At 40.0% G+C, this 24491-nt stretch overlaps 1 protein-coding gene across 3 annotated transcripts in view; it reads left to right on the top strand.

The window, feature by feature from the left end:
- Window positions 1-19571, top strand: part of PPARGC1A (PPARG coactivator 1 alpha) — a 136773-nt gene extending 117202 nt beyond the window's left edge. For 2 of the 3 annotated variants that reach the window (XM_012807462.2, XM_012807463.2), the window contains exon 14: window positions 816-1227. In XM_012807462.2, the coding sequence (XP_012662916.1) occupies window positions 816-918 (103 nt within the window). In that variant the 3' untranslated portion in view covers window positions 919-1227. Of the gene's footprint in view, window positions 1-815; window positions 1228-19035 lie in introns of those variants that run through there. The other variant, XM_023515347.1, reaches the window with a different exon arrangement.
- The last annotated feature ends 4920 nt before the right edge of the window (window positions 19572-24491 follow it).

The raw sequence follows: 24491 nt of genomic DNA, 5'->3' as shown, positions 1-24491 counted from the left end.
CGCTGAGTCCTCTCAAAACAGTGGGAAAGTAAGACATGGAGTTGGCTGAGAATATATACTATCTAATAAACAATTGTGTAGAGTGCTTATGTGCAATAGTGATTCCTTGTCAAACTCAGAGAGAGAGAGAAAGAGAGAATGCTACCATATGCCTCATTGGATATCCTTAACAATGAAGCAGGACACTACCTTGTCCCCACCTGTGACCCTGACTCTGTGATCTGGACAGAGTCTGGACAATCTCATCCTAGCAGAATCCAGGGATGGACATTCCCAGCCTAGCAGAACCTAGGGATGCATGTATTTAATTTTTGGCAGAGTCTTAGAACGGTCTCTCTACCCAGGCCTCACCCTACAGAAAGTGGTTGCTTCTTAGAGAATGAGATAAAGAATCCTTCAGCTCGGCCCCACAGAACTGCTCTCTCTTCCTTGCATCCCTGCTGGCCTCCTGGTTTTTCTCTGCTCCACTCTTGTTATGGGAACTGTGAGAAAAGAAAAATCAATTCTGTAGTTAAGTTCTGCCAGTAAAATTTGCTCCTAGGTCTTCTAACCACAGCCCGATGGATCCAGCCACATTTCTCCTGGGTTACAATTCAATAAAGCCTCCTAATGGCCTTGATAATGCCTTCCCTTCACACAGGCCCTCAACAGTGCCTTCCGTGCCCCCTTATAAACCTCCTTGTAGGGCGATAATTTTGTCTTTTAGTTTTTCTGGATCACCTGGGAGTTGAATTGGGCTGGGAGAGTGAGGGTGAGGGCTGAGAAACAGCTCTGGGCTTTTAGCCGCATCGAGTCATTTCATTTAGCTTTTGCAGCAAATTATTACAGCAAGAAAGGGAGCTTCTGATGACACTGACACCTGAGAGAGGCACTCCCTGGGTTTGCCTAGTCCCTGAATTGTCATGCAGCATCTTTTAAATCATTCATTCATCTCTGGTAGGCCAAATGTGAGAAATATTTTATGAGCATCTACCACGCGGTCGCTGACCAGGATGAGTCCCAGCTGCTGCTCCCAGTGTAGATGGAGGAGTCGGACAAGTGAGTGAGCGAGGCAGGAGATCAGAGTCAAGGCGGCCAGGCACAGAGGCCCCTCAGTGCTTTTCAAATTGCAAGAAAAGAACCTGTTTACCTCCACAGGGGCAGAGAGAATCAGAAGCCTTTGTAATTACAGTTATGTTGCAGTGAATCTTAAAAGTCAAGGAGGAGGGAGATGCCTGTGGCTCAAAGGAGTAGGGCGCCAGCCCCATATGCTGGAGGTGGTGGGTTCAAACCCAGCCCTGGCCAAAAACTGCAAAAAAAAAAAAAAGAAAAGAAAAGAAAGAAATTCAAGGAGGAGTTAATTCAGGGAAGAATCAGAAAAATTTGTACATCAAACAGACATAGGCTAAAATTCTGTACCTGTCTCATGTTAACTTGGATACATGGATCCTCTCAAAATGCAGATTCCTGAGCTCTAAAATTGGTTAGCCTCTTTTAAAGGGTTTTTGTGAAAATGAGCAATGTGATTTTCTGGGTTGGTGCTAGATTCATGGCCAACAAAAAGTAGATACTCAATGTATACAGATGATTTTTGTCATTAGGTATGGCAGTTGTCATTTACCTGAATTCATCCAGGATCAACTTCCTAATAATTAGAACTTGAACATGATCCATTGAAAAAATGAGAGGATTTCACTTTGACTACTATTTGCAACGGGTATGGAGGGAAATCTGAGGGTGGGACACATGTGAATGGGTAGGCCTTGAACTCTGCATTATGGATTTAAGATTATTTCTTGAAGGGGCTGAGAATCATTAAAAGTGAATCACTGTTTAGAAAAGGTTGTGTGGAAGGAATTAGACCAGCGATGACCACTTGATGTGGCCGTTCTCATTGTCAGCCGCCTGATCCTGGCTCACAGAGCCCTGGTTCATTTACCACCTAGCTGTGGAAAATAAAAAACCCGGGCACCACTTTGCCTCTCAAGAATTCTCAGCAATTTTTCAGGGAGTAAAGCATTCTCTGTGAAATTCTTGAAGATTTCTCCCCCTCACTCTGAAATGCCCTGAATTTCAAGCAGTTATAATGTTGCTGACTCATTTTTAGTTTCATAAGGATCTGGGTTGACTTGTCATATGTTATAAATCTCTAGTTTACGGAATCTCTCCTACTGCTGGAAGGGAGACCTGGAAGTGTGTCGAAGGAATTCAAGGTGGGCCCAGCAGAAGGTGAGCTTAAAAAGAAAATGCCATGAAGGCTATGTTAACCAGTGTGATGAAAATATTTCAGATTGTATATAAAACCAGCACCTTGTACCCCATGATTGCATTAATGTATACAGCTATGATTTAATAATAAAAAAAGTGTCCAGTAATTTTGCTCGTTTTATTTTGCTCATTATATTTTTGACCTTTGATGTTTTTACAGAGAGTCATTATTTAATTTCTATCTTAAAACAATCTCAAGAAGTTGACTTTATGTATGAAGACCGATTGTACTTAACAAATTTCCCAGAGCTTCCTTTTAATTCCTTATGTAATCTTTCTACATCATTCACAACAAAAAATATGTCAGGTCTCTGACAGGAAGCAAATTTTCTCTTTTTAGGATTTTGCTGTGACTTTTCCCATTATGGACAGGGACATCCAGCCACTTTGGGACACTGGGCACTCAAGGCCATAATGTTATACAGGAAATGCAAAGATACGACCATGTATCCTAGAAGAAAAAAGATTCTGGATTGAATACAAACATGGCTTTTTCACACTTTCTCCCCCTATCTTTTTGCAAGAATCAGCTCTATTTAAAAAGCCTACAGGGGACTTGACCATGAGTTTGCAAGCAAATGTATATCAGGAAAACTCTTGCTATTGAACATAAACTTGTCTATTCTTTTGCATGCATTGCTCACTCTTTCTAGAATGCACAGATGGATGGACAGATGGATGGACGAATGGATGGACGGGTGGATTATGGATGGATTGTCTAGAACAGCAGCCCCTGAGTGAAAACATAACTCCTTCACTCATTGCTATATATACATATATATATAATTGAGCTTTAAAAAGATGCAATCTCTGAGTGCCTTGATTATTGTTATTAATGGATCTGATATTTCTTTCTTCTTCTTCTTTTTTTTTTTTTTTGCTACACTTTTTTTACTCCCCTCTCTTTCTGGGTTAAATCCTTCTTGGACTAAGGCCAAGGTCAGAGAGTGTGATCTTCAGGGCAACAGCTTGCCTAGTAAAAGACATCTCCTGATTAGGAAATTGAGCTTCTGTCTTTCCCCAAGCCATAGTTTCTTATAGGAAGAGATGCTGAGTCATAGTACAAGCAGGGTGATGTGTGCATGCAAATACGTGATTATCTCTTACGCTGATTTCATTAGACAGCATGTTGTAATAGCTGCGTTGTCAAATACTCAGGCTTAATTTTACATAATTATATAATATAGAATCATGTTACCTCTACATTTTGTTTTTGCTGTATCATCTCTCTCCCTCACTAGCAATGTAAGCTTCAAGAGGGTGAGGGTTTGGATGCTTCTGTTAAATGATTATACCATCACCTACAGTGGTGCTTGGAACTAGTAGACACTCAGTGAATAGTTGAATAAATCAATAATGGATTACAAAGTCAAAATGCCTTCCTTTCTTTGATAACTGTGGTTGTTTCATGCAGGATTTTGGGACCTCCCTTAGGAGGGTTCACAAAATCACCAGTGATGAGAGAATTTGCGGTTAATCTTCGAGATTATATCAATTTATTTTTTACTTTTTGTTTTATTTTTTGAGACAGAGTCTCACATTATCACTCTCTGCAGAGTGCCTTGGCATCATAGATCACAGCAACCTCAAACACTTGGGCTCAAGTGAGCCTCTTGCTTCAGCCTCCTGAGTAGCTGGGAGTACAGGTGCCCACCACAACACCTGGCTATTTTCAGAGCCTGGTCTCCCTCTAGTTCAGGCTGGTCTCGAACCTGTGAGCTAATGGGTGAGCTCAGGAAATCCATCCACTCTGGCATCCCAGAGTGCTGGGATCACAGGTATGAGCCACCATGCCTGGCCCAACATTTTGTTGCTTTTAACAGGGACAGCTGGGGGTTCCATGCTCAGTCACCGACAATAGCTCATGTTAAGTCAATCTTCCATATTTTTCACACTATTGTGCTTCTCATTTTGCTTTAAGCAGAAAGTAATTTATCTGAAATTATTTTTACCCATTTCTAAAATGCCATTCAACTTACTGTCATGCCTTATTTTGTTTTCCACCAGCTATATTTTATTTTTTGTGTTTCTTATTTGCTCTTCTCATATGGAATTCATTCCTCTCAAGTCACCGAACAGTAATTTAACTGAGTTTCCTGATAACATCTCTCTTTATTTGGGTATCTTCTGCAATATTTTAGTGCTCTGTCCATATAGACTAGATCAAATAAGTACCTTCCATGCAGTCGGCCGGAAAGTGTTAAGCATCAGTGCCGAATAACCTGTTCCTTGTTATCTATCCTTGAAGTTGCCACATAGACTCAAAGTAGGAAATGGAAAGTGACCTCAAACAAGGTTCTATTTCCTGGATAGGGGAGAAGCATTCTTCCAAAAGTTGTATCCAGAAGCAAATTCTTTCCAATGACAACTGTAGTGTATCCAACATAAAAAAAAATACTAATAAATCTTTTCTGAAAGGGTCGTGGAGGCATCTTTTTATACATCACAGGAAGAATAGTTTGGTCAAGTTTCAAATGTTCAGATCTAAAAACAGACAGAGAGAAAAGTAATCTATAATCAGTATAAAAAGTATGAATGTTGGCCACCTGTGATTAGTACCGGTAAATATCATACTAATGGAGCTTTGAATAAGTTCAATGAGATTCTGTCCTCTTGAACATGTAGTTATGAAGATGACAGAGGAAACTAAGAATTAAGGGAAATACAAGGGTACAAGAGGATCGCCATGCTTGGTGAGTGCCCTCCACCACACCACCTCTGTCAATAACAAAAAGATATCAATTCCTTGTGAGTGTGGAATGTGTTTGCATCATGAACCAGACCTGCATAACATGTATACAATTGTTAAGGAATGCACGTAAGTTTCCCCTTACATGTCAGTCCCAATTGCTAGATGGTGGCTGCCTAGATCTTTGCATTAAGAAGGATTCTTCAGTATCAAGTAGATTTCTGACAACGTATGCTATCACCCTCAGCAGTGGCTCCTGAAGGTCCAGTATTTGTGAGTAGTAGCATTAAATTCTATACATTTTTCATTGTTGTTTCATGCCTAATTATTACTTCTCAGTTTGTTTCATTTTCTTCCAACTTTATTTTTTTGGGTATCTAAATTTGATCTTATCAAATTTGCCTCTGGAAAGATGACTGTACCACGATAGCCATCTGGCCCTGGTGTTGTTTGCCCAATCGGGGCTCGATTTCATAGCATGTAGCAGACATCCCAGAGGAACTGTGAAGATTTCTGCAGATTTCCGAAGCAGAAAGCAAATGCCCCACACAGACTGGGAAGACACAGAGATTTTGCCCTGAGAAATGACAGAGATGTGCAGTGCCAAATTCACTATGGTTGTTTACTAGAGCAGCGATGTGAGAGACTCAACTACTTCACCGAGGACTGTGTTAGTAAGGGTGCTTCCAACTGCAAAGAGCAGCAAACCCAGCCAGGGGGTTAATGTAATAAGAATACCGATTTTCACGTCAAAGAAATCAGCAGATTGATTACAGGTGATGATTGTTCAGTGCTAGGATTTGCGCCCCTTTAACTCTCTCGGGGGTTTTTCTCATGGTTATCAGATTGATGCTTCCTCACCAAGTTTCAGGCCTACCTTTTTTTTTTTTTTTCATGCCTACTTTTAAATTAGAAAACAAGCAGTAAGGCAAGGAATCAGTGACATCGCTCTTAATCAGTACAGGGAAAGCTTTTACATTTGACCTCTGACTTTGCTATCTTTTTGTTTAGAAGTTTGTACTATGGTTCACCCGGGTTGCAGGAGAAGCTGGGGAAATGTGAATTTAGCTTCTCTGCCCTCTGTGGTAGTTGAAACAAGGAAAAGTGTGTTGGGTGTAAGTACTGATTTACCAACCACAAATACCTGTCACAGTCTACTCCCTTAGAATAGTAGGCATCCATACACATCCATACATATGTGTATATATTATACATACAAATATATATAATATATAACATCTTTTATATTATATATATTTATATATATATAGGTTGTACAGAGCCTACTCATCTCTCCTTGGTAGAAGTAACCCCACATGTCATTTGCTTTAGAATCTAGGTTGAAGTACAACATCCCTGGGTGACGTGCCCTTCTCACTGTCAGATCCAAATGTGGGTTTTCTGGTCTAGTAACTAGAAGCTACAAAATGAACTTTCTGTTCCCTTTATCCAGCACACAATAGTGGTGAAGGGACAGGATAACTACGGTAACATCACTATCTTGGCAAAGGGGAGAATGGGAATTATAGAGAAATTATTGGTCTATAGTACACATCAAACACACAGCTGTCATCCCAGCACCCTGGAAGGCTGAGGCAGGTGGATTTCTTGAGCTCAGGAGTTTGAAACCAGCCTGAGCAAGAGTTATGACAGAAAAAAAGCCAGGTGTCATGGTGGGCGCATGTCGTCCCAGCTACTTGGGAGGCTGAGGGAGGACGATCCCTTGACCCAAGAGTTCGAGGTTGATGAGAGCTATGACACATGACACTCTACCCAGGGTGACAGAGTGAGACTCCCCCCTTCCTTTATTAGCCAACCTGCTCCTCCCTGCCTTTTTTAGGAGGAATCAGGGGACAATTAGGGTAATGCTGCTCATGGCCACATCTGGAGTAGACTTGGGAGATGCTCCTTTGAGAAATGTGTGACTCTTCTAGTTTATTTCTTACTCATGTGGGTTCAGGGCTTATGGGCTTCACAGTCAAAGTGTGGGGTTTTGAGCAATATTATCCCCTTAAAAATATAGTAACCTTGGATGCGATTTTTCCTTCTAGTAATTTCCATATGGGGTAACTAAAAACCAGTGTACTTTTACATAGGCATCGTCTTTAAATGTGAAAAATCTTGTTTCCTGCTGCCTATGTTTAGGGATTAATCTACTGAACAATGCCTGGTGAAGATCTTTTTTTTTAATAGGCCTGTATTGGAAGATACCATGCCGGATAAAGTCTATTGCTAAGGTACAGCTATAGTGTACCTTAGCTATTGTTAAAGTCTATTAACAACAGTATAGCTATTGTTAAATATCTAAGTGCTTTCATAATGCTGAGTGGGTAGCCACTTACCTACATCAGCAGTCTGTACCCTGAGACCCTGCTACTAAAGAATTTCTTTTATATTTATTTTCTTTTTCCCAAAGGATTAATGCTTGGTAAAGTCTTGGGGCTTTCCTGGATCCTCCTCCAACCATGTTGAGAACATTTATTTTGATTCCTCATCGTCTCTGCCTTTCCAGGTATTGAGACTCTTACCTGTCACCTCTGGCTTATCCCCAGTCAGGGCAGCACAGACGTGTGTTTATTGGTACGGGGGGTCCTGGGAAGAAACCAGCATTAGGAGAATGCTTATCAAAACCTTCAAAAAGGACAGCAAGTTGTAAGAGCCAGTTGTAAAGAAGTAATAAAAATAAAGAGAAGGTCAAAAATAGGTTGGGGAGAGACAAAGTATGAATTGGTAGAAAGTAGATTCAGGAAATAATTATGCTAATGTGGACCAACCGCTGTGGCGTTCCTCTCCTGTGTGTCTTGGCACAGTGCACTGCCCTGGGACGTGCCCTTCAAGCCACTGACCCAGCCTGGATGCAAGCCAAACAAGGAAGGGTCAGAAGCAGAAGCCCAATTAATCAAGTACCCCTAGTGTAGGCGGGCAGAGGACCAAAGACTAGAAGGTCGGCTGACACCAGGGAAAGCAAGAAGGGGTCAGAGATCTCAGAGCACAGGCAGGGTCCTGAGTCTAAAAGGTTAGAAATTTGGCAGAAAAAACTCTAGTAATAGAGGTTGAACTTGGATCCTAGGGCAGAAAGTGCTCCACTGTCGTTTATTACTACCTGCTGAATGTGAATGAGTTGGGACCACAGATCCTGGGCATTGGCAGAAAAATCTCAAAAGCTTTTTGTAGCTGAAGGCCAGGACAGAAGTGTCAGAACTTATCTAGATTTTGCTACCTAATTTTTTTTGACTTTTAATTTTTTATCTATTAAAACTTTTTCATCATGTTTTTGAGAACGTGCCACTATGACTATTAATAAAAGCTGAGATTTTAGGATGGGGGAATGCTTATAGCATGCCAGGAGTAGTTCTAAGTGCTTTATATAAAATAAATATCTCATTTAACCTTCATAACAGTGATATGAGGTTTTTTTTAATAATTATCCATACTTTGTGGAAGGGATTAAAGCCTCCATTCATTTTTCTCAGATTCTCCATGCAAGCTTTCTACCATGTGTCCATCTATCTATCTCATCAATCTATTCATTCACTGATTCGACAAATTGATATACAAGTTATTATACTTGGGAATATGATGGTGAGCAAGGTCAACAAAGCTCTCTTCTTTGGGAGTTTCCAGTCTAGCAGGAGAATCAGACAGTTAAATCATCTTGTGATAAAGTCTCAGATATAATAATAAGATCCAAGATGCAGGGTCAACTCAAAGAAGGGACGTTTAATGGTGTTTATTGAGAGATAGAAAAGCTTTCAAGAATGGTATCGAAAGGGAAAAACAACCCTGTGAATTCTTATTTTCATAATTTGACTCCTCACTGAACTCCGGGCTACAGAGGACCTTCTCAAGGGCTTAGGCTTCATTTTAATGACACTGGGAGGCCTTTGGTTAGCGTTAAGTAGAGGGGTGACCTGATTTATTTATTTATTTTGCACTCTGGAAGTATCACTCTGGCCACAGTATGGAGAAGGGATTGGATGGGGTAAGATGTAGGTGAAGTAATCTGGGAGACAGTGAATTGTAGTCTTAAGGCAAGAGAGGGTAGTGGAACTATGGTAATTGTCATTAGGATAGAGAAAAAGTGAATGGGATGGAGAGAGATCTGAGAAGTGGAGTTAGGCAGAACTTGCCATAGGCCTTCCATATGGAATGTGTAGTATAAAGTATATATTGCTATTCACCTGGGGCAAATGTGACTGAGCTAAGATTTCATGCCGTATTTCTAATTGAGTGTCTGGGAGCTCATGGAACACTTACTCCTGCAAAGTGTACATGTTCTTACATAGTGATACAACACAAGAGAACCTCCCCTTTTCATTAAATAAGTCCACTACTTATGACAAATAATGGATTGTATTAGAGCATCAGGGAAGTCTTACAACTGAACTAATTTCCTGCAGTGATGAAGCCAAGTGGCCACTCCATTGTGAGGCATTGAAATATGGGGCCTGGGGATGGAGGATGGGTGGGTAGGGAATCTGGGAAGATCTTTCTGACAGCGACGGTATATTTAGAAATACAAGTATGGTAAAAAATATCCTTGCTGCCACTCTGAAATTCTCCCAACCTCTTCCAGTGACTTTTTCTTTAAGAGAAGGATTTGGAGCCAGATTCTAAGAAAGCAAGATGACAGCAGCAACTTGGAAGAGGCAGAGCTCAGCCCGGTGCCCCTAGTAGGCTGTGATGCAAAACCAGAGAAGCCTCATTTTTCATCCATTTCATAACCAGGAAGCACATGAATAGAAACTCTTCTTTTTCGAATTACATTGCCTCCCTATTGAATTTAACTTTCATCCAGTCGAAAAGACTCGTATTTTACTGCCAGTCATCTCAGCTGCTATTCAGCAGACTACCGAGAGCAGGTTTTTCCTTGCCTGTGGACCATATTTTTGTTGTTGTTGCTTCGTGCTGAATTCTGAACCTCCTTTTATTTTCGTGGCGTGGCTGGTGCAAGCCTAATATGATCAAGCTGTTGTCATTTCCGAACTTGAGCTCCTACTGCCTTGTCTCATAAGAGGTTACATCACATATTTAAAGCCAGATACAGGGGCTCCTTCTTGCCAGTATGTGTTGTCTCCCAATCCATTGCTTCCCCAGGAAGGGAGTCAGGATGATAGAGGTCCTTTGGTGCACAGTGGCTGGCCTCAATCCATCATCATAGAGCCCTAAGGATAGAGGAACAGACAGTCCCTGTGATACCACCATCAGCTTCTGCTTGGATGATTGGAATAACCTGTATTGTGATCTCTCCACCTTCATTTCTGCTATCCACCCATAATACATTCTCTAACCTGCAGCCACACGTCTTTTCTTTCTTTTTTCCCTCCCTCCCTCCTTCCCTCCCTCCCTCCCTTCCTTCCTTTCTTTTTTTTGGAACAGAGTCTCACTTTGTCACCCCTGGTAGAGTGTTCTGGTGTCATAGCTCACAGCAACCTCTAACTTTTGGGCTCAAGTGATTCTCTTGCCTCAGCCTCCCGAGTAGCAGGAATGACACGCACCCACCACAAAGCCTGCCTATTTTTAGAGATGGGGTCTCCCTCCAGCTCAGGCGGGTCTCCAACTCATGAGCTTAGGCAATCTGCCACCTTGGCCTCCCAAAGTGCTGGGATCGCAGGCGTGAGCTACCACGCCTGGCCTTCTTCTTTCTTTTCTTAAAAATAGAAATATTTTAAAACTTGTTTTTGTTGAAGTAAAATATACATATGTAACTTGCCATTTTGACCATGTTTTAAGTTTATAGTTTACCAATTTTCACCCACCTTTATCTTCCCCACCCCATCTCCTTCCTGACCCTTCACAAACACCAATCTCCTCTCTATCTTCACGAGATCCACTTTGTTAGTTCCCATATATGAGTGGAAAAATGCAGTATTTTTCTTTCTATGTTTGGGTTATTTCATTTAACATAATGGCCTCTGGTTTTATTCATAACTTGCAAACGAAAGGATTTCCTTCCTCTTTATGGCTGACTAATACATGCATAGTCCTTTGTGTATATGTCCAAGGGGCACAAATATTTTTGGTTATATGGATCATTTTTGTAATGCTTGAGTCAGGGCATTGAGAGTGTGGCCATCACCCAGACAGTGTTCATCATACCTATTGGTGGGTTTTTCCCGTCCCTTCCTCCCTCCTTTCCCTTACTTGATTTCCCCTGAGTTTTACTTCCCTTAGTATGTTTATTGGTTAGTTCCAATTTAATAGTGAGTATAAGAGGTGTGTATTTTTTTCATTCTTTGGATACTTAACTTAGGATAACGGTATCCAGTGTCATCCAAGTTGTTGCAAAAGGCATTAATTCATCCTTTTTTTTTTTTTTTTTGGCTTAGCAGTTTTCCATGGTATCCATATACCATGTTTTGTTAATCCACTTATCAATTAGTAAGTACTTAATAGGTCGATTTCATATCTTTGCAATTATGAATTGTGCTTCAATAAACATTGAAATATAAGTGTTTTTGATAAAATGACTTATTTTCCTTTAGGTAAAGGAACCTAGTAGTGGGATTGGTGGAATAAATGGTAGGCCTATTTATAGTTCATTGAGGACTCTCCAGACTGTTTTTCATAGACATTATGCTAATTTCCAGTCCGATAAATAGTGTATAACCTTTCTTTTCTCTCTGTATCCATGGCAGTATCTAATATTTTGGAATCTTTTAATATACATAAAAGTCTTTCTAATTGTGGTATGGTGATGTCTCATTGTGGTTTTATAATCATTTGCATTTCCCTGATGATTGGTGATGTTGAACATTTTTTTCCTATGTATATTGGCCATTTGTCTATCTGTTTTTGAAAAGCTTCCGTTCATGGCTTTTGCCCACTTTTTAATGGGATTTTTTTGTTTTTTCATTGCTAGTTTGCTTGAATTCTCTATAGATTATTGTAGCTTGTGCATATGTTTGCCCATTCTGTAGCTTGTATGGTTGTTCTCTTGAATATCATCTTAAGTATGCAGAAGCATTTTTAATTTAACCACTTCCCATTTATTATTTTGTTGTTGTTGTTACTGCAATTGCCACTGGAACCTTCCTAAATTCTTGGTCTAGCAATCTAATACACACCCGCATAAGAAAAAAATTCAATTTTGATTCAAGTTGCAGGGAGAGGAAAGGAGGAAGGGGGTAGAGGAAAGGACGGAGGAGGATTAGTGTGCTCCCACCTGATGGACACAATGTACTATTCAGGTGTATGGCACACCTCTTGGGTGAGGTACACAATTACAAGAGGGGCTATACCTAGTAAAGGCAAATGTTATAACCTAGTTGGTTGTACCTTCACATAAACCTGAAATTCATAAAAAGAAAAAACTTTTAAAAACAATGCTGTGGCGAAAGGGTACAAAATTTCAGTTAAGCAAGATGCATAAGTTCTAGAGAGCCAACATATAGCATGGTGACTATAGTTAATACAGAAATTTATGCAGAGGACAGATCTTCAGTGTTCTCACTTACAAAAAAGAAAACTATGTGAAGTAATGGAAATGTTAACTGACTTGACGGCGATGATCATTTCACAATGTGTGTGACTATCAAAACATTGTATGCCTTAAATATGTACAATTCCTATATGTCAATCATAGCTCAATGAAGCTGAAAACAACAAAAAGAAAATTCTTAGTGTAGGCCAGTACCTAGAAGAATTCTTTCTACATTTTCTTCCAGAAGTCTTATAGTTCTTATATGCCTTATAGTAAGGCATGACTTACACTTAAGTTTTTATCTGTCTTGAATTAATTTTTGTGAGTGGTGAGAGATATGAATCTTGAGTCATTCATCTACATGTGGTTACCATTTCTCCTAGCATCTTTTATTGAATAAAGCTTCTTTCCCTCCAGAGTATATTGTTGTCTGCTCTATCAAAGACCAGTTGGCTCCAAACATGTAAAAGACTTTACCTCTTACATGTTTACATAGATGGAGCTGGAACATATTCTTCTTAGCAAAGTATCTGAAGAATGGAAGAAAAAATATCCAATGTACTCAGTCTTACTATGAAACCAATTTATAGCTTTCTTATGAAAGAGCCAAAGAAGAAAGGGAAAGGGGAGAGGGAGGAGGATGGGCAGAGGGAGAATAGTTGGTGGGACCACATCTATGGTGTATCTTACAAGGGTACATGTGAAATTTACTAGGTGTAGAATATAAATGTCTTAACACAATAACTAAGAAAGTGCCATGAAGGCTATGTTGACCAGTTTGATAAAAGCATTTCAGATTGTGTGTAAAACCAGCACATTATACCCCATGATTGCATTAATGTACACTGCTATGATTTAATTAAAAAAAATATCAGTTGGCTATATGAGGATGGTTTGACATCTGGGTTCTTTCTTCTCCTCCTTTGGTTTATGTCTCTGTTTGTGTGACCCACAGGTATGCTGTGGCTGAGACCCATGCTGCATTCTCTTTTCCCATGTGGGCTCCCTCACTTCCTGAGATAAGTTCACAAATCTCTCCGCATTGCCCCCGAATAGCACAATTAAGTCCAGGGGCTTCAGAATCTGTCCTTTGGGTCTGTCCCTGGGTCCCCAAAGATCATTCTCTGACTGTGCCAGGGAGAAGTGTGCTGGTCCTGGGTTGTCTATGGAATGCTCAAGAAGGAATGATGTCCCTCAGCTTTAGTATGTGCTCTGCCCTCATGGAACAGCCAGGCATGGAGCACTGGGGAGGGTTGCTCAGTAGGGAGCTCACAATCTGAGCACCCCTCAGTCTGCTGCAGGTCTTTAAGAGGAAAGATTAGAGGAACTATCCTTAAGAGGAAAGATTCCACTCTCTGTGGAAGCCTGGGTGTGGCAGATTTACCAACAGAGGGAAAGCAGCTGCTCCTGAGAGCCCCAGCTTACTCGTCTCTCTTGGCAGCCATGAGTGAGGAAGAAGAAGAGGGAGAAAAGAGTCTCAATGGAGAAATGGTAACACTCTGGTCATCTCTGCTGGAAGGCAGCCCACCCAGAATATCCAGGCTCTAGGGTCACAGAGATCCCTGGATCACACTGGACCATTGTGGCTCTTGCGGTCTTGGGCAGAGTTAGGAAAAGTTTGTGTGGGAATGCATGAGCCAGAAACTGAGGAGATGAAGCTCCCTGGGGATGAGAAAGGCACACAGCAGGTGGAGAAGCAGTATGGCTGCTGCTGGCTTAGCTCAGGACTGTGATGACAGCAAGCCATCCCAAAGGGGCTGGCAGGCTGGTGCTCTGTCCTCAAGAAGCTCCTGGTTCACTGGCTGCAGCAGCTTTGAGGCTTGTGAGGGTAGAAGGGCTCTCTAGTGGCTTAGGAGCCTACTGACTGCCAGAGAGGAGAGGGAGGGAGAAACAAATTCCATCTCCTGTTTTCCCTGGACTCCATGACACTCAGGGGTTAATCTTTGCCAATATCATGACTATGCCACTTGAACACTGAGTAAATGGAGATGAATAAAACAGTTTTTTAAATTTTCCTCCAGAAGCTACAAGTCTTTTGGGGGCAAATAGAGAAACAAATAGTTACTTCTTGTTCTGCTTTGCAATGTCTTCCTATAGAATCTCTGGTAAGTTCTAATACTTTCCCCCTGGAATTACACCTGATCTATGTTTGTTTCTTTGTTTTCATTTAAAACTCTTTCTTCTTTCTGAGATTATCTGGCAGCTGTTGTCTCTGGTCAGCCATCTTGGCTAGGCAACTATTAAAGATTATTTCCTCTCTTCTTTCCCTTATCAAATCTCAAATCTGTTTAATAGTTGCCTATTACCATACTCCTCTTCCTCCATAGACTATAAGCCCCCTGAAAGCAGTGACTGTACTTTTTACCTTTACCTCATCAGCATTTAGCATGCCACCCACCACATAGAAAGAAGTTGGTAAATATTTGTTGACTCTTTATGGTTCTAGAAAAGAAATGCTCTTTGCTGCCTAACAGAAATGACCCCCTTTAATCAATAAAAATGCCAAATATTAATTAATTCATTCAGGGACACCTATGAATATGCCAGGGGCTAACATTAACACTGAGTAAATGGAGATGAATAAAACAGTTTTCTTTTCCTCAAGAAGCTATAAGTTTTATTGGGGAAATAGAGAAATAAATAGTCATAATATGGTGTGCTATATGTTTTAATAAATATATGGACAGGTTGCTATGGAAATTAGAAAAAATAAGGTTTAAATCTACCTGGGCATCTAAAGAGGTATAACATAACTGAGAACTGAAGAATTTTCAAGCAAGTCCTAATAGTAGAAACCAACATATACAAAGGATCAAAAATTGATGAGAATGTTGGCATATCCAGTGAGCTGAATGCTCAGTGGAATGTCTGATGATGGTAATTCATTGAACCCATCAGGATAGTGAAGAGCTAAATCTTTGTCTTTTGATGCAAATAAAAAATTAGAAGCTATTGATTGATTTTATGTAGGAGAGAGATTTGCTCAGCGTGGTGCTTTAGAAAGATCACTCTAGCAGCAATGTAGAAGACAGATTGCAGGACAGTAATATTCAAGGCCAATGAGACCTGTTAAGAAGACTTTTTAATTGTATTAAAAGTGTGAGAAATATGGTAGACCCAGTGTACTTAAGTTTCTGGCAGTATATCTGGAGAGAAAGTGAAAGGATTATGAGCGGTTTAGGAGATAGAACCATATTGCCAAGGCTTGAAATATGCTGTTCGTTCTTGGGTTATTGTTTTCTCTTTTCTTTAGCTAATTACCATTCATCCTTTATCATTCAATTCAAAGGTTGCCTCTGGCAAGTTTTCTCTGATTCTCCTACCCTGGTTTTATTAAGATACTATCTCCTTTAAGCTCTTACTGAATATAGAATATAGCCTCTGCTAGATTAAATTGTGAGCACTCTGAGAGCTAAGATAATGTTTGGTTCAACTTGGCAAATTGTTAGCAGAATGACTAGCACATGGCATACATTCAATAAGTATTTCTTGCATAAATGAATGTATACGTGACTAAATGACGACTCAGAAATAGGAATTTCAAGTAAAATAATAATTTAGTAAGATTTTCAGATTTCTACTTGGGCAATAAGAAAAATGATGGGGATAATCATAGAAATATGGATAAGAGGGGAAGAAATAAGTTTGGAAAGTGGTTGGAAGAAAGTAACAATGATGCCATCTATTTGGAGCAGGTGGGATATGAACGGCTTGTGAAAACTCTTGAAAGTTATTTGGTAGGAGGTGCAGAGTTGTGACTTATTGATTTATAGGTTGAAATACCTGGCAGTTTAGTCATCCAGGAACACCAGGCACACTGAGAATAAAAAAGCTTTAGCAGAGAGGCCCAAGGATGACCAGCATAGCTATTGTTGGTTGGAGGAGAAGTCAAGGTGATCCACAACAAATGGTCAAACTAAATAGAGAATCTAGACAGAGTATTGCCATAGAAGAAAAGATAGCAATGTGCTTCAGGAAGTAGTCAGCAATATCAAATATTTCCCAAAGGTTGAAAATAATAAATTCAGTTTTTTTTTATTTAGTTCCTTTGAAGTCTTTGGGATAATATAGCATTGATAGTGGATTGAGAAATGGAGTACTCAGTGTAATAAATTTTTCTAAAAATCTTGAATATTGTTAGGCCCAGTGGCTCACGCCTGTAATACTAGCACTCTTGGAGGCCAAGGCTGATGGATTGCTTGGATTTAGGAGCTCAAGACCAGCCTGAGAAAGGGTAAGATTCCATTTCTACTAAAAATAGACAAAGTAGCCAGGCGTTGTGGTGGACACCTATAGTTCCAGGTACTTGGGAAGCTGAGGCAAGAGGATTGCTTGAGGTCAAGAGTTTGAAGTTGCTGTGAGCTATGATGCCATGCTATGGCACTCTACCCAGAGTGACAGAGTGAGACTCTGCCTCAAAAATAAATAAATAAATAAATAAATAAATAAATATATAAATTGATTATAAAACAAAAGAGAAATGGGTGTGATAGAGAACAAGAAGGGAGGAGTGAGCTACACAGTCAGGAAAGGCTCTTCTTTTTTTAAATGGGAAAAAACTAAGCATGATTTTACCTTGAAAGTAAACAGTGATTTAAGAGGGAAGCAATAACATGGGAGGAGGAGGTGTTTCTTGAAACATAGTTAGGATAAGATGAGAGCAAGAGCCCAAGAAGAGGAAAGAGTCATCTCTCTGTCTGAGACTAGAGGGAAGAGAGAGGAGCGTATGCATGAGTTTGAATTAAGTGAGGAATTCCTTCACCTCTGATTTCTTCTATTTCTCTAGGAAGTAAGTAGATACATCATCTACAGAGAACAACAAGGACAGAGGTGATAAAGAGAACTTGTAGATGGTGGCAGTTGGCTGGCTTCTGTGGAAATTAAATACAGAAATAAACTGAGTAATGAAATTACTGTGTATCTGTGTAGACCTTGCTAAAATGAATGAACATATATCTGGTGTATATTAATTTGCACAGTTACATGATTTATTTTTCATCGGGAAATAGCTCAGGTCAACCTGAGATAAAGAAGGTAGATAATTATAATGATGCAAGTCGGGCATTAACAGAATAGCAGCACACAAGTTTCTAACCTGAGATTCATTATTTATATTCTATATGCCACTCAGTATTAGGTATCTTGTGGACTCCTAAAAGGGATTACAAAACTTTGTATATGCATGTATTTTTATGGAGAGAGGAGTAATCCTTAGTTTTCATACAACTTTCAAAACTGTGACCAAAACTTTGAGATTAAATATTGAAGGAAAAGTATAATAATTATTATTAAATGATACCCCAAATCTGATGAAATAATGAACATATGATTCTTTCTTTTGGGTTATATAGTATTTGTAAGGGAGTTATTTACACTAAAATTTATACATCTACAAACACATACATGCACACATTTGAAAAGAACTATTTAGAGAACTCAATAATAATAAAGCTCAACAATAACAAAATAACCTGGAATAGATAAAATATTTGAACTGATGGTTTATTAGAGAAGACATATGAATGATAAATAATCACATAAAATGTGAACAACATTAACCATTAGGGAATAAAAATTACAACCACAGAAAAATATCACCATTAGAATTGTTAGAGTGACTCAAAAAAATGGCAGTACGTAACACCAGATAAGATATGAAGAAGCTAGTAGTTTAACACATTGCTTGTGCAAATTCACAGTGGCATAGCCCTTTATAAAACTCTTTAGTAGTTTGTTATGAAGTTAAACACTTATATGCCATACAACTCAATCCATTGTTTGGAATTTACCAAAGAGAAATGAAGATACCTATCTACCTTATTCATCATTGTCAAAAGCTTGGAACAACTTAAAATGCGTGGAACTGTTCACTTCAAAAGAATAAACCTTACTGTATGTAAATTATATACCTCAATTCATGTAGGAGAAAATATAGCACAAGGCTCTACAAAGAAGTACTCTGGAAGGAAAATGATAGGACAATCGTGTAAATAGTTTTGGACTATTTTTTTTTCTTCAGCATCTGCCATCATGTGGAGTTCACTCTCTTTGATCCGACCACTTTCTCAATTACAGATGCAAAAGCACAGAATCCTCTATGGTTTTTACTGAGAAGAGCCCTGGAAGGAGACTCTCCATGTGGGAACAGTGGGAGAAAGAACCCTACTGGCAAGATGAAAATCAATGGCAAACATCTGGATCCTTTCTACCTAAAGTCTTTCCCAAGCTTATTTTCTTCTAAATGAGTAGTATTAAAAATGGACTCCATTGCCTTATAGCATCATACCCAAACACAAACTTATGCACCAGGGAAGTTCATTCTTACGATGCATATTTCACCTTAGAGAATGATAGTGGAGATGAGTTTATTACATCTTTGTACGCTGATTAAAGCATGTCTTGCTTGGAATGCATGCAAAGTAGGGATATTTTCTTAAATATAATGATAGAAGAGCTTTTGTTTCCTGAAGTCCAAGCATGGATGGGACACAGGCTTTCTCCAATTGGTGCATAACATGAGCACCTGGGCATGTGGAGGAGGGAAGAGTATGGGTTATAAGCATGAGGAAGTGAAATTGAGAATGAGAAAGTGCGAAAAATACAATGATGGAAATTTTGTCACTATTGAATCTCTCATAACTAGGACCTATAGTAAGTGTTCCATATATATTTTGAGGTTTGAATTAAAAGGAATCAAAGTGAATTGAGTGGAGTTGAGTTGCATGGCTTCAACTCAGGAGGAGAGAAAAGGCTCCAAGTCCATGATGTCTGGAAGAGTGATTTTGTTCATCATGGACAGTCAAGAACCCACCCCAAAGTGGTACCAAAACATGAGTGAAAAGATTGTCTCCCTGAATACTGTGTTCTCAAAATATTGTTGATGACAGTGATGATGGGGTATGTCATGGACCAAAGCAATTGTTTTTTAATCATCAAATATCTGTTATTATTCCAAAATGTATCAATGGGACTGTCTTCTTAACCCCATACATAAAAGCCATAGGAGGAAGACTGTGGTTACCTCACCTGAAACCGCACATAAAATGTATGGTAGTTTAACAATAACACCACCCAGAAACTATGGTCACTGTTAAATAGCACTTGTCTTCTTGGACCTTAGTTCCCAATAAGAAAGTTACTCTTTCAGCAAAAGAAGAGGGAATGGGTGGCACCCATAACTCAGTGTGTAGGGCGCCAGCCACATACACCCAAGCTAGCAGGTTCGAACCTAGCCTGGGCCAGCTAAACAACAATGGCAACTGCAACAAAAAAATAGCCAGGTGCTATGGCAGGTGCCTGTAGTTCCAGCTACTAGGGAGGCTGAGGCAAGAGAATTGCTTAAGCCCAATAGTTTGAGGTTGCTGTGAGTTGTGATACCACAGCACTCTACTAAGGCCAACATAGTGAGACTCTGTCTCAAAAAAGAAGAAGAAGAAGGAGGAGGAGGAGGAGGAGGAGGAGGAGGAGAAGGAGAAGAAGAAGAAGAGATGAATTGCTTTTTGCAAATATTGAAGAAGGTGGGAAAATGGAAAGTGAGAGGGATAATTTAGGAAGTGATTGCCAGGGTAAAAAATAATGCCTGTTCAGAATTATTCAATTATTATTAGAGGGAGAAAAAATGTTAGAAATAGCATAAATAAGGAAGTAGTTGGTCCAAGTGAAACTTCAACTGCTAGCACTTTAAGCCGCTGAGGGTTGGCTGAGAAATTCAACATAGATATGAAAATAATCTGTATATTGGAAAGGTACAACCTAGTCCAGGCACCAATTGGATAAGAGCAACCCAGTACTCACCCTTGAGGATCAGCCGAGTACAGCTACTGCCAACAGAACAACAGTCGGCCCTGCATTGCACCCACCCACAGCCAGCTGGGGGCTTTCATCAGCTTCTTAGGAAGGGGAAATTGGAAATTAGGAGAATTTCATTTACATTTAATTTGAATTTGCTAAATATAATTTTGTTTACATTATACATATGGTTAAACAAGAGTTTCTATTCTGTCAGGGCCCCAGCAAATAAATGGTGGCGCACACAAATTGAGTAATTTGTAGAGTGTTTAGTGGAGAAAGTGCCTTCAAAGTTTTAGGAAACCACAAGGAATAGAGAGCAGTAACCAGAGTCTATTAAGGCAAGGGCAGGGGGTGCCCGTTATGGTATCTAGGCATGAAGGGGCAGTGAGAGAGAGATTAGTTGACCACATCTATCGTACATAATGCAATGGTACATTTAAAACTATAGAGAGGATAAATGTCTTAACACAACAAATGGGTAAGTGAGGTGATGGTTATGTTAACAAGTTTGATGTAAGCTTTTCACTTTGTATGTCAAATTAGCACATCATACCCCATAAATTCATTATTGTACACAGTTATGATTTAATAAAAAATAAATAACAGAGAAAAAGATGAGGTTAGGGCCACTCCACAGGCCCTCTCTTCTGATGAGATTATAACCAATCAGGAACATGGACTTGATGGTGGCAGGGTGCCTGAGGAAAACAGCATGACTTCTTTTTCTACCCTTTATTTGGTTTCTTGTCAGTGTTCCTCATTGGTCGACCCCAATAGGAAGCCAGAGAGTATGGGAGTCCATTGATACAACTTTTATAGCTTAGCCTCCTATGGCAAAGAACAGGATGAAGAATAGAAATAAGAAGATCTAGAGAGACTAAGAAGTTGCCTGCAGTGCAGTTGACAACCCACCCAACCCCCTGGCCTCTTGGAACCAACATTTGTCCTTCATCTATTGAAATACCTACATCCAAACACCCCCAACAGCTGCTATATCATTGTGGAGGTCATGCTCATTCTTTCATTCTTCTGCATGAAACTTAAAATATTAGCCAATGGTCATGTTAAAAATCAGTGGAGAATGAGAAACCATCAATAATCCTAACATTTAGCTGCTTTGGCTCTGCTTTAGTAGGTGGTCATGAGACCTAATTTGTCACTCATAGCCATTGTCTTCTCCCACCTTGTTTAGGTTTCTCATAAGTTCTGGCAGCACTTTTGGCTGGATGGGAGGTGACTTGAATCTTCATCCTGTAGGTCTGTGTTCTTAGCGATCTTGGCCTTTTAGGGGGATGTTGGGTAGATTTGGTTTTCCATTCATTAGCACTTTTTGGTAAAGAGGTACTAAGAGGTGTCCCTGGGGACCTTCTATATTTCAACCCCAGTCTTCCTTGAACTCACTGATAGCAGCAGTCCAAAGATCCAGGATCAATCACCTCTGCAAGTGAGAAGTACCTCTTCTGACCATCAGTAAAACTGCATTAGGAACATGAAATGGGGGAGGGAAAGAATCAGCTTCCATTTCAAGGCTATCTTGTTGCAGGTGTTTCTCCTTTGGTGTGAGGATCTACAAATTCATTCAGCTTTTGATGGAGAAGCCCGTGAATGTCCTGGGTATTGGCCTGCTGTTGCATTGTCTTTGCCTTCAAATGTGTCACCTGGTTAGAGGTTATGTTCTGAAGGATGCTGTATTAGTTTCTTAGGCACTGGTAACAAGGTTCCACAAACTGAGTTATTCAAAAAAACAGAATTTGCTCACAGATCTGGAGGCCAACAGTCCCAGATCAAGGTGTCAGCAGGGTCCTGCTTTCCGTAAAGGCTCTAGGAAAGAAGAACCTGTTCCAGGCCTTTCTCCTAGATTCTGGTAGGGCATGACTTATGGCAGTGTAACTCCAGTCTTTACATGGCATTCTTCCTGTGTTCATCTGCTTCTGTGTCAAAATCGCCCCCCCCCCCCTTTTTTGTAGTTTTTGGCCAGGGACTGGGTTTGAACTCACCATCTCTGGTATATGGGGCTGGCACCCTACTCTTCTGAGCCACAGGCGCTGCCCTGAATTGCCCCTTTTTCTAAGGACACCAGTCACATTGCAGTAAAGGCTTACCTCATTTTACTAAATTAATTATTTTATATCTGCAATTAACCTATCCCCAAATAAGGTCATATTATGAGGTATGAAGGGCATCAGGACTTCAATATATGAATTGGGAGGGAGGCACAATTCAACCCCTTACTAGTGTCATGATAGTAAGGTTGTTTCTCCTTTAACTCAAAGTGCTCAACAGGGCATGACCCCGGAAATTGTACCTACTGGAAGAACTAGCCTTTCCCCAAATTGGAAAAGCTCAAATCACACCTCCGATTCCATGAGATTAGTGCATGTCAAATGACCACTTCTGCTATCTTATAAGGTCTTGAATTAAGAACTTTGCCTTGGGCGGCACCTATGGCTCAAGGAGAAGGGCACCGGCCCCATATACTGGAGGTGGCAGGTTCAAACCCGGCTCCAGCCAAAAACTGCTAAAAAAAAAGAATCCTGCCTCATTACATATTATATGACCACCAGGCCTGAGTTTACCATCCGACCTGGTAAGTAGCTTCGTATTGCATATTGATGTAAGGCTTCTTATCTCTGTCTGTGTCTGCTGTGTTACATATATTGTCAATGAAAGTTGAAAATCTTACTGAGGTACTTCTGCACAGATGAAGATAGACTCAAATAAAAGGTAAACTTTGCTTCTGATTAGATCTAGTCTTTCTGCATTAGCAATGGTATATTTTTTCCTTATGGAGAACAGTTCTAGAAGCATCGTTTTCAGAGGCATCATTCTTTTATTATTGTTCTACAGAGTATATTCATGTTTCAATTTAATTATTCTTTTCTAAGACCAGCATATAGCCAGATAGCCATATGTATGTGCAGACACACAAACCCACATCCAGCCTTACCCTTATAGGATGTAAATGGCCATTGGATTGATACACATTTTGAGTAGCACTAAATAGACACTTTTGCTTCAGAATCAATCTGTCAATGTCTCCCTAGTTCACTTTGAGTTCACATTGTCACTAGATACCAGGCAAAAATTCTGTCCACGATAATATTAGAATCAGAAGTCTTTTGTTCTAATAATTTTCTTTTTCCCTTGGAGTAAACAGCTCTAACGCAGCAGACAGGCGGAGGGATAGGAAAATGTAGACACTACCTCAAATTCTGCCCCTAATAGACCAGGCAGATGTGACAAATATCTATTTGGCTCTGTTTTACCTTATTTGAAAGATTAAACAGATTGAATAAAATCAGGGATTTTGAAATTTGATGGACCAAAAGAATCCCATGGAATGCTAATGAAATGACAGTTTTCCAGACCCCATTCTGGACTGATCACACTGATATTTTGGGGTGAAGGCCGGCAAGTTGTTATGTACTTCTCCTAGGCCCCACACCCCAACCTCAGTTCTTAGGAACCCACAGTTTGGGGGAACGCTACAGCAGGGTATGTCTAAAGTCCATTCCTATTCCATTTATCTTAGGAAGCTAAATAAGGCCCACTGTGCCAGTTAACCGATTAGCTCATCTTGTTCCTTATGGTCTTCCAGGGATCATCAAGTGGAACAGTGTCTTCAGGAACAGGGCCTAGGAGGGGTGTCTCTGATGAGAAGATGGGGCAGCAAGAGGCACAGATGTCAGATGGGAATGAGGAAACATAAAGAACTTGGGCACAGAATGAGGGCCTCATGGATAAATTTGGAGATACCAAAAAAATCATGTAAATGTGTATATTATCTATGAGCGTGTATATATATACATACACACACGCACACATATATATGAAGAAACAGTCCAAGTGTCCAAATTATGGATGCATTTATAGAGATTGCTAAAAATGGCAGTACAGATCTATATTTATTGAAATGGAAAGATGCACATGATGGATTTCTAAGTGAAAATTAGATAGGTCTCTTAGGTTTCATTTTGGAAAAAGAAAATATTCCCTTTGAATTTGAAGACTCTGCATTTGAAGGATGGGCGAATTTCTTTTCATGTGAGAGTGTAGTTAATTTGTGTGCCTTCTTTCTTCCTTTTTTATATAAATCGGATTTTTTATAATGAGAATTCAATACTTTAGCATCATAAACAATAAGCCATTTCCACTCCGACTGTAAAAGAGAGTGCAGGTTGCATGGGGAGCGGACGATGTTTGCGGGGACAAGGAGCAGGTTTGGAGTAGAGTCAGAGAGAGGGAAGGGAGAAGAGAGGGAAGAAGAGCTAATCCAGGCACAGCCTGTTTGCTCCCACATTCTTTTCACCTTGGCACACTGGCACCTGGGGAGCAGCCCTG

The sequence above is a fragment of the Otolemur garnettii genome, unplaced genomic scaffold (genome assembly GCF_000181295.1).
Source record: "Otolemur garnettii isolate 467f Iridium unplaced genomic scaffold, OtoGar3 scaffold00069, whole genome shotgun sequence".
Classification (NCBI taxonomy): Eukaryota; Metazoa; Chordata; class Mammalia; order Primates; family Galagidae; genus Otolemur; species Otolemur garnettii.
The sequence above is the reverse complement of the archived record's forward strand: the minus strand, read 5'-3'. Positions and strand labels throughout refer to the sequence as shown.